The 10,041-nt window shown below is 42.9% G+C and overlaps 1 protein-coding gene across 2 annotated transcripts; it reads left to right on the forward strand.

The window, feature by feature from the left end:
* Positions 1-828: 828 nt before the first annotated feature.
* LOC103461164 (microtubule-actin cross-linking factor 1-like) lies at positions 829-9,723 on the forward strand. Of its 2 annotated transcripts, XM_008403493.2 has the most exons (11): positions 829-1,029; positions 1,322-1,492; positions 2,641-2,807; positions 4,022-4,181; positions 4,764-5,090; positions 5,968-6,052; positions 6,374-6,600; positions 7,225-7,431; positions 7,605-7,832; positions 8,755-8,973; positions 9,388-9,723. In XM_008403493.2, exons 1-11 carry the CDS (start codon positions 844-846, stop codon positions 9,706-9,708), a joined length of 2,298 nt encoding a protein of 765 aa, XP_008401715.1. In that variant the 5' UTR covers positions 829-843; the 3' UTR covers positions 9,709-9,723. The 2 variants fall into 2 exon arrangements, with proteins under 2 accessions (XP_008401715.1, XP_008401716.1); XM_008403494.2 differs by lacking the exon at positions 4,764-5,090.
* The last annotated feature ends 318 nt before the right edge of the window (positions 9,724-10,041 follow it).

Raw genomic sequence — 10,041 nt, forward strand, 5'->3', positions numbered from 1 at the left:
ACTGGATCAGTTTCCAGACTGGATCAGTTTCCAGACTGGATCAGTTTCCAAACTGGATCAGTTTCTTTTGCGATCATGTTTGCTGTAAATGCGATACTGTTATTTATTTATTTATTTTGCATTAAACTGGAGACCATTTCAATCCACTTCCTATAATTTTGCAACACTGAGTCTCTGTGAAGGACTGTGATAATGTTTTGTGTCGGGCTGGATCATCATCTGCGTCAGTTTATCAATAATTTTATTGATTAGTTTCTCTGTTTTAAGTACCTGACATACTGCCAGGCTGGTGTCGCGTCTTTCCTGTTTTATTCTCTCCACTCTGTTGTTTTTCATTTTTACGGAATTGGCGAAACCTGAAACTGCTGCTGCGCAAGTTACTCAGCAAGTTGTTGCTAGGCAACCACAGTCTGGGGAAAACTTGAAGGTTGTTGCTAGGCAACCAAAGAGTGAGTGACTCATTCCACTAACCTAGCTTAGCGGCTAACGTCTTTCCTCTGCCTAAATCTCTGAGAATGCCGGGAATATCCAGTGGATATTCTATATATGGAACGTTGAATATTCTGTCAGATGTATTATTCATTGATATTGATCTATAATATCTATTACGATATTTAACTTATTGTTAATTTATTGTCCAGCTGTGGTCGTCTGGACATGGTTTAATTGGAGCTAAAGGAAGCATGTCGACTTTAAATTAAAGGAACCTTGAGGAACTTAATCTGTCGTCTTTGTTCTCTTAGATTTATAGTTGAGAAAATCTGAGCTATTTGGAAAAAACTTTGGTTTAGAAGAAAAAAAGAAAAGTGAAGGTATATTTTTGGAGTTGCTTCCTGTCAGTTGATGTTTTCCCCACTTTCCTGTCAGGCTGTGGAGCGTGAGCAGGTGGACGGCATCCAGCCGAAGCTGCAGCACGTCAACGCCGTTGGCCAAGGCCTGATCCAGAGCGCCGCCAAGCACACCGACACGCAGGCGCTGGAGCACGACCTGGAGACCACCAACCTGCGCTGGAACTCGCTCAACAAGCGGGTACGGCTCCGAAAAACCAAAAATAACCGAGTCAAACCCCTCAGCTTAACAAAAACAGGCTGGTGTGTTCAACTGCAACATGAGATTCCTGAGTTTTTAATCTAATATATTAAATACTATGGTGCACCGATGCACCTTCATATTTAAGCTTCTGTATATTTTTCACATTTGCACAAAAAGTTTATTTGCAAATTTCTTTTTTTTTTTTTTCATCGTTGATTGAGTTCATGGTATTAAAAATAAATCCTGTTTATATCTGTTTGAATAATAATACTTTTTTTTTTGGCCTCAGGTTGCAGAACGTATCGCCCAGCTGCAAGAGGCCCTGTTGCATTGTGGGAAGTTTCAGGATGCGCTGGAGCCTCTGCTCAGCTGGCTGAGCGACACAGAGGAGCTGGTAGCCAATCAGAGGCCTCCGTCTGCCGAATACCGCGTCGTGAAGGCTCAGATCCAGGAGCAAAAGGTAAAATAAGTCAATAAACTTACAAAAAAATCTGTTTTTATTACGTTATATCCATTTTTCTGTGTAGATTATTATAAAAACGTCTGCCAGTCCAGAGACGCACTTTTCCTTGTTTAGCCTCACATATTTCCTGTGTTTGTGCTCATGTGAGCCAGTTAGAGATCAATCACGTCTGTTTACCTCTGTGACGTAAAGAGTTTCGCCGCTCAGATGCGAGAGAGAGAAAACAGAGAGCAGCTGCTGGAGGGAAACGACAGTCATGCTGTTTAAACACGGCAACGCTGCCGATTTGAAGAGAATCTGTAGGAAATCTGTGGTAGAAGATATGAGCTGCTTTCAGGCTGCGCTACAAAAAATGTTTAGTTTAATGAGACAAAGGAAGATATTCACATCCATCCATCCATTTTCTTGACACCTTGTCCCTCAGTGGGGTCAGGAGGCGCCTCTCAAGCTAAGGTTCTGGGCGAGAGGCAGGGTCACCCTGGACAGGTCGCCAGTCTGTCGCAGGGCAACACAGAGACACACAGGACACACACACACACACACACGCGCACACACCTAGGGACAATTTAGAGAGGCCAATTAACCCAACAGTTATGTTTTTGTGGGAGGAAACCGGAGTACCCGGAGAAAACCCACCATGCACAGGGAGAACATGCAAACTCCATGCAGAAGGACCGGGCCGGGAATCAAACCCAGAACCTTCTTGCTGCAAGGCAACAGCTCTACCAACTGCACCACTGTGACATTTTAAATAAGACAAACTTAGAAGTAACTTTTCAGCAAGATGTACAAGCTTATTTTAAGTCAATAATTGTTTAATATTGATTAAAAATATATAATTTTACTGATAAGACATTTTTTCCATGTTATAACTGAAATACAGTTTTGTGTTTTTGCAGTGTAAAACAGAAGTTTTAGTTTTTACGTTTGGTTTGTTATTGGAAAAGAAACATTGATCCAGACATATTTAAACCAAATCAACAGCAAATATGTCTCATTGCTGCCGAGTTTTATAGTTTTGGCTCAAAGTTTAAGGAGCAGCTGACGGTTCGGAGAGATCTGGGCAAAGTTGGGAACCTTCAGGTGAGTTTCACCTTCTCAAAACGGATTTCAGGTTTAAAACGTTTCCACTTCCTGTACCGCAGCTGCTGCAGAGATTGTTAGACGACCGCAGGCCGACGGTGGAGATGATCCGCGCGGAAGGAGCCAGGATCGCAGCCACGGCGGATTCCCAGGACCGGGAGAAGATCCAGGTCCAGCTGCAGCATCTGTCGGAGCGATGGTCCGACTTGCTGGACAAGGCCGGCGGCAGGTAAAAACCCCCCACCGCGCCGAGCAGATCCGGTTCCACCAGAACATTTGATCCGGTCGGTTTCAGTCACTCATCGCTAAGGAATCTTATTTAGTCCTGGGAAAGAGACATCGGATATTTTCACAGCAGTTTAAAGGATTGGTTATAATCTGGCTGGAATGATTAATCAGATTAATTGTAATTAATCAAGAAAATGGTCAACTAATTTAGTAATTGATTAATTAGCTGGAGTATGAAGACTCGATAAAGGCCAATTACTGAAAGGACAGTAATTAAGCCAAAACTGTGCATTTTGAATTTATGATTTTAAAAAAACAGCATTTGTTTAAATATTTTATGACCAAAACTCCTCGAGTTTTAGCTTCACCTGGTTCAAATTTATGAAAGGAATGACATTTTACCGCTTTTTCAGCTGTGCAGTTTGTTTATCTGCATCTTTTAATGTGTTTCCCATAAAGTATTTAAAAAGTCTTGAGTGGTTTTTCTGTAAATATGTTCAACCCAGATCTACTCAAGTGAGTTTAAGCTTCACTTCATTCAAATTCTGAAAAAAAAGAGTCTATTTGGCACCAGAAATTAATAAATTAATCTAGAACTGATCGAGCATTATGCTGCTGCATTTTAGGCAATAAAATGTCCAACCTCCTATTTATAAATGAGAATGAATTATTTATGCATCTTTTGATGCGTTTCTAAAATTGCATGAAAAAAACTTAAGTAGTTAAACTAAATATCGGCTGAATGTGATAATTTTTTATTGGATTAATCGATTAATCATACAAATAATTGATAATAACAGCCCTGGATGCTCATGTTCCGTTTTTATGGAAAAATGTTTGGTCCCGGCTGGTTCCTGAGGTGCAAATGTAATTTATATCTGATGCAACAGTGAAACCACAATAAAGAGAGTCATCAGAAAGCTCAATCTCATTTCACAATGATGCTTTGCACCATGTTGGAGAGCATGAAACATGATTAAACCGTCTGCTGCGAGCTTTTCTTCGCGCTCACAGACTCGTACACACGAGATAATATTTCAGCCGTTAGTAAAACTGATTTGTGTCTGACAAATCCGTTTAGAAGAAGCTTTAGGTGGACTTGTATCTAATAAAAACTTCATGAATATTTAATAAAATGGGCTTACATGACAAGAAAATAAGCCTGCGAAAGCAATAAAATACGAATAAAACTCCCATTTTTCTGTCCGATCTCAGGCAGCGGCAGCTGGAGGAGCTGCAGGTTCTGGCTCTGCAGTTCCACGAAGCGCTGGAGCCGCTGGGAGAGTGGCTGAGCGCCACCGAGAGACGCCTGAGCTCCGCCGAGCCCATGGGAACCCAAACGGCCAAGATCAGCCAGCAGATCGTCAAGCACAAGGTACCGTCTGCCGACGGAACCGGCGCCGGGTCAGAAGCCTGGAGACGAGACACTCGGTAGATCAGGGAGAAGAACCAACAAACCGATTAAATGATTAATTGTGATTGATCAGAAATCAAAACTGTCAACTAATTTAGTAATCAGTCGTTGCCTGAAGTATACAGACTCAAAAAAAGGCCATTTGCTGAACAAAACGCCATATTCAGAGCAGTAGTTGAGACAAAACAGTACAAGAAATAAACACGTTTTCCACTCAAGTCTGTAAATTAATTTTAGTCAAAACTCCTGAAGTGGGAGTGTGATTCACCCAGTTCAGTAAATTAATGCTACAGTACTGCATTTTCCTAAAAACACGATACTTTTGTGCAAAAATAACTTGAAAAGGGTAAAAAACACACACACACATCCAACATCCATGTTATTTCAGTTTATCATCGTTTAATGTTTGTGTTATTCTTATTTATAATTTCTCATCTCCATGCTCTTATTTTGTGTTTTCATCTGTTTTCTGTTGTTTTTATTTTCCTTTCTCATTTCTCCTCATATAAAACACACACACACACACACACACACACTTCCCAGGCGCTCCAGGAGGACGTTTCCTCCAGAGAGGCTGAGGTTGACCACCTCGAGTCCCTCAGCCAGTCTCTGTCCCCGCTCAGCTGCGCGGCCGACCGTGATTGGCTGCGTGAGCGCGTGGGGGCGGTGCGGTCGGGTCACTCGGAGCTCTCCGATTGGTGCGCTGGGCGGGCGGCGCTGCTGGATCAGGCGCTGGCCAACGCGCGGCTGTTTGGTGAGGAGGAGGTGGAGGTGCTGAACTGGCTGGCGGAGGTGGCTCAGAGACTGGGTCAGGTCTCGGTGCAGAGCTACCAGCCCCAGCTGCTGGCCGAGCAGCACAAACACACACTGGTACGACCTCAACACTGAAAAAACTAAATCTCACCAAGTGTTTTTGGTCATGTTGTTGGTACAAATACCCCAGTGCCCTTGAAATACTACAAAACTAACCTACTAATTTATGAAAAAGTAAATAAAGTGAGATAATTTGCCATTGAAACAAGACATTCTAAGCTGAAGTTTATTTACAGAATGAATTAGGTTAAAATTACTGAGGATGTTAGCGTAATACAACGTAATGATAGCATTTAAGCTAATGTTAGCTTGTTAGTCAAAAGCTAAATTTGACTTGCTTGTTACTGCCTTACATTTTGGTGTAAAGCAACATAATAGCATTTAAGCTAGCATTAGGTTTGTAGCTAACTGACTTGAAAACCAAAATTAGCTTTAGATGTAGTGTTAGCCGTCATGGTAGTGTATAGCTAACATAAAAAAGATAGCATTTAAGCTAACTTTAATTTGTTAAATTTTATTTTTCAGTCACTAAAGTTTATTTACTGACTGGATTAGGTTAATGTTACAACTCAGCATGTTAGTGTGAGCCAACATAATGATTGCATTTAAGCTAACGTGATCTTTTTAGCTAATTTTGACCTAAAAACTAAATAAATATCTTGTTAAACTGTCAGATTATTTCACCTATAATTAGTACTTTTTCATCAATATTAAGGAATTATTGACTGTGCTAAAAAGTTAATCTCAGGTTAATTTGGTCTTATTGCCAATGTACTGATATTTTTTAACTAGAATCTAAACCAAAATGACTAAGATTTTATATTTTTGAAGTGAAGGAAATAAAAATCAGCTCTTGTCGTTTTTTCTTTTAGAGAAACAGCAGAAATTAAAAGCATAAGTGAAGCCGTTTTCTGTTGTTTTTCTCCGTCTTCAGGCTCTTAATGAGGAAATCCTGAGCAGGAAGAAAACTGTGGATCAGGCCATCAAAAACGGACAAGCTTTACTCAAGCAGACCACAGGTGAGCTGCTTTTCAGTGTCCTGATTTTAATTTAGCATTTTCAGGGTTTGGAAAGTGCTTGATTTCTGTATAGCGTCCTTGAAAGTGATTATTAATATTTTAGTTTAACTAACTTGTCCCTGTAAAATAGAAGTAGAATGTAAAATACCATCATAAGACATTAGCAACAATAATAAATATCATGAATAGTGAATTGAAATTGACTTTTAGTTCATTTATATTGTTTTATGTAATAGTGGAAAACTTGCCTTGAAAACTTGCCTTGAAAAGTGCTTGAATTTCACTGGTTCCTTGACGGGACGCTCTGCGTTTCCCTCCCAGGTGAGGAAGTGCTGCTGATCCAGGAGAAGCTGGACGGGATCAAGTCCCGTTACGCCGAGATGACGGCCGGCAGCAGCAAGGCGCTCCGCACGCTGGAGCAGGCCCTGCAGCTGTCCACGCGCTTCGCCGCGGCCCACGACGACCTCAACCAATGGCTGGACGGCGTGGAGGCGGAGCTTAGCAACGTGGAGCCGGACGCCTCACCTGCCTACCAGGAGAGACAGAAGGTGGGGGAGTTGTGTCGTTTGTTTTTATTGAAACACAAACAATCCTCTTCATGAGACTTTATTAGGAAAACTGTGTCTTCAGTCAGAGGCTTCTTCAAATTCACTGTGGTACAGACTGCTACAGGAGGTCTTTCCTGCCATCACCATCTACAATAACTCTGATTAATTTGAATTAATTTTCCTTTGGGATTAGTAAAGTATTTTTTAATAAGAAAGTTTGTCTTCAGCTGTAAACGTTTATTTTTAAATCCGGTTTCAGACTTTATTTAGAGGCTTAAAGGTCGGTTTAAACACGTTTAATCGCAGATTTGAAAGTCATTCATATTTGCTGTAATGAGTCGTTGCTTTCTGTCTGTAACGGCTCCAGCGTCAGCCCACCCACAGCCGAGTTTCCATAGAAATGCTCTTTATTCTTGGACCTCAGCAGCATTTTTTGAAAGGATTTCTGTTTATGTAATTTGTTTCCTGTCTCCAGGTTTTGCCAGTTTGAGACGATATTTTCATGATGTGACATTTAAAGTGTTTTTAAAAAGATAAACGAGAGCAGCTGGATGTCTGACGCCTTCAGACGCATTCAGCTTCATGTTGCTGGGTTTTTATTTTTGGGGTTTCTTTTTGCTGCAGGAGCTGAAGAAAGTGTCGGCCGAGAAGCGCCTGGTTCTGGACACGGTGAACGAGGTGGGCAACGCCCTGCTGGATCTGGTGCCGTGGCGCGCCCGCGAAGGCCTGGACCGGCTCGTCGCCGACGCCAACCAGCGGTACCGACACGCCGATGAAACCATCACTCAGCGCGTGCAGCTGGTGCAAGCTGCCATCCAGAGGTCGCAGCAGGTACTGCAGGAAGCATCCAGTTACTGAGAGCTGTGTGTTTTTAAATCACTGTGAATTATGGATGCAATTAAACTTAGTTCCAACCAGAGGAGGCGAGACTGTTGAAGTAGTGATGCTCTAACTTGAGTGCAACTTTTTGACTTCATTCGTCGATAACTGAACTCTTGGCTCAGTATGAGGAGGCGGTGGACGCGGAGCTGGCCTGGGTCGGGGAGACGGAGCGGAAGTTGGCGTCTCTGGGCCCGCTGAGTCTGGAGCCGGACGTGACGGTGGCTCAGCTGCAGGTGCAGAGGGCCTTCAACATCGACATCATCCGACACAAAGACACCGTCGACCAACTGATCGCCGTCCGAGACGAAGTGCTGGAAGCCTGCAGCGCCGCGCAGAAGGACGCTCTGATGGTACGTCGCCAGCCTCTCGTATCAGAGACGAGCATTAATCAGCTAATCACACCAGTTATTAACTCCATAACTTCCACTGTGATCATTGATGTATTTTAAAGGGTAACTTTGTTTACAGAAACTTCAATAATCTACTTATTTATGGTTTTGATTGTGTGGTTTTTATTTTGTTTTTATTAGTTTTTTGTTCCGTTTTATTTTGGATATTTAAGTCTGTTCTGTAAAAACTTCAAGTTTTAGTCATTAACAGGCCGAACTTTCATTTAGAGCTGAAGCGATTAATCATATTAATGATGATTAGTTTAGGGGCTGCACAGTGGCGCAGTTGGTAGAGCTGTTGCCTTGCAGCAAGAAGGTTCTGGGTTCGATTCCCGGCCCCGGTCTTTCTGCGTGGAGTTTGCATGTTCTCCCTGTGCATGGTGGGCTTTCTCCTGGTACTCCGGTTTCCTCCCACAGTCCAAAAACATGACTGTCAGGTTAATTGGCCTCTCCAAATTGCCCCTAGGTGTGAGTGTGTGTGTGCATGGTTGTGTGTCTCTGTGTTGCCCTGTGACAGACTGGCGACCTGTCCAGGGTGACCCCGCCTCTCGCCCGGAACGTTAGCTGGAGATCGGCACCAGCAACCCTCCCGACCCCACTGAGGGACAAGGGTGAAAGAAGATGGATGGATGGATGGATGGATGGATTAGTCTGTTAGTGATTTAATCAGTTAATCAATTACTAAATTAGTTGTTAACTGGACTTAAAAAAGGCCACTTGCTGAAAATACCCAACATATTCAGAGCCGTAATTAAGCAAAAACTCTACAAAACATAAACATTTTGCAATTAAGATAAAACACTTTTGTCTGTAAATATATTTGAAGATATTCTGTAATAAATGAGGCAGAGTGTGTGACGTAACGCGTTGACTCCTGCCGCAGGTGAAGACGGATTCTCTGAGCTCGCGCTACGACACGGTGAGCCAGAGCCACAGCGAGCGGTTCTCGGCTCTGGAGCAGGCTCAGGTTCTGGTGGCTCGGTTCTGGGAGACCTACGAGGAGCTGGAGCCGTGGCTGGGCGAGACCGAAGCCCTCATCACTCAGCTTCCGCCTCCGGCGATCGACACAGACGCTCTGCGGCTGCAGCAGGACCAGATGAGGGTAGGACATGTTGGACAGTCTCATCTTGTTTTATTTGGAAAAATACACAATGAAAAAACGTGTAATTTATTTTTCCAGTTATTGAAAAACAGATTTGAATTAAATGGTCGTGTGGAAATTAGATGGCAGGGAGTTGAGAAAAGACGGGACAAAGATGAACAATCTTCATCACAGATGAAATCATATAAAGTATATAAATATAAGTATAAGTATATAAAGAATATTTTTGTTTCTCAAAGCTCTTTACTGCCCCCTTGTGGGTAAATAAGGAAAAGACGAATAACCTCTTTGAGACCGAGTTTTTAAAGTTTTCTTGTTGGGTACAAAGTCTGAGTCGCCTCAATGTTTTAATTGTGTTGACTAATTTGCATAGTTTCAGATTTTATTCTCACTTTGAAGGATTTTTCTCCGCAGCTGCTCAGGGAGTCGATCGCGGAGCACAAACCTCACATCGACAAGCTGCTGAAGATCGGGCCGCAGCTGGCCGAGCTCAGCCTCCAGCAGGGGGCGACGGTGACGCAGCGCTACGCCGAGGCAGAGAGGCGCTACCTGGCCATCAAAGAGGAGGTCAAAGGTCGCGCCGGAGCGCTGGACGAGGCGGTGTCCCAGTCTGCACAGGTACGGACAGATCCGTCCTTCAGCTGCAGGATTCCCTCACGCCTCCATTTACTAAAAATAAACGTGTTACATGAGTTAAAGGACGGCGCCACTAAACGGCGTGAAGCTTCTTTTTAATGTTTTCAGATGTTTTTCTGGAAAATAACGAGGATTTTATTGCATCGGGTTTATAGGAAGGGAGTCATGGAAACTCCAACATAAACTTTGTCCACTTGGTTTGCAAACAAAACCAACGACGGCTTTTTGTTTGCAAAGTCTGGAAACCAAAACTTTGGATTTCTGGGTTTCCAGATCTGGAGAAAACAGAAGTTTTATTAAATTATTTTAAAAACTTTATGCCATTTCTGATGGTCAACATGGAAACAAAGGAGTTTCCATCCATCCATCCATCCATCCATCCATCCATCCATCCACCCGTTAATCCATCCATCCATCCACCCGTTAATCCAT

This window comes from Poecilia reticulata, unplaced genomic scaffold, assembly GCF_000633615.1.
Source record: "Poecilia reticulata strain Guanapo unplaced genomic scaffold, Guppy_female_1.0+MT scaffold_694, whole genome shotgun sequence".
NCBI lineage: Eukaryota > Metazoa > Chordata > Actinopteri > Cyprinodontiformes > Poeciliidae > Poecilia > Poecilia reticulata.

What these genes read in the sequence shown, in the direction of transcription:
- LOC103461164 (XM_008403493.2), top strand. Translation starts at nt 844, where the DNA reads ATGTTTTCCCCACTTTCCTGTCAGGCTGTGGAGCGTGAGCAGGTGGAC. An exon ending in AGCAGATCGTCAAGCACAAG is followed by an intron (nt 4,182 to 4,763) that starts GTACCGTCTGCC and finishes CACACTTCCCAG; the next exon opens with GCGCTCCAGGAGGACGTTTC. An exon ending in CGCAGAAGGACGCTCTGATG is followed by an intron (nt 7,833 to 8,754) that starts GTACGTCGCCAG and finishes CTCCTGCCGCAG; the next exon opens with GTGAAGACGGATTCTCTGAG.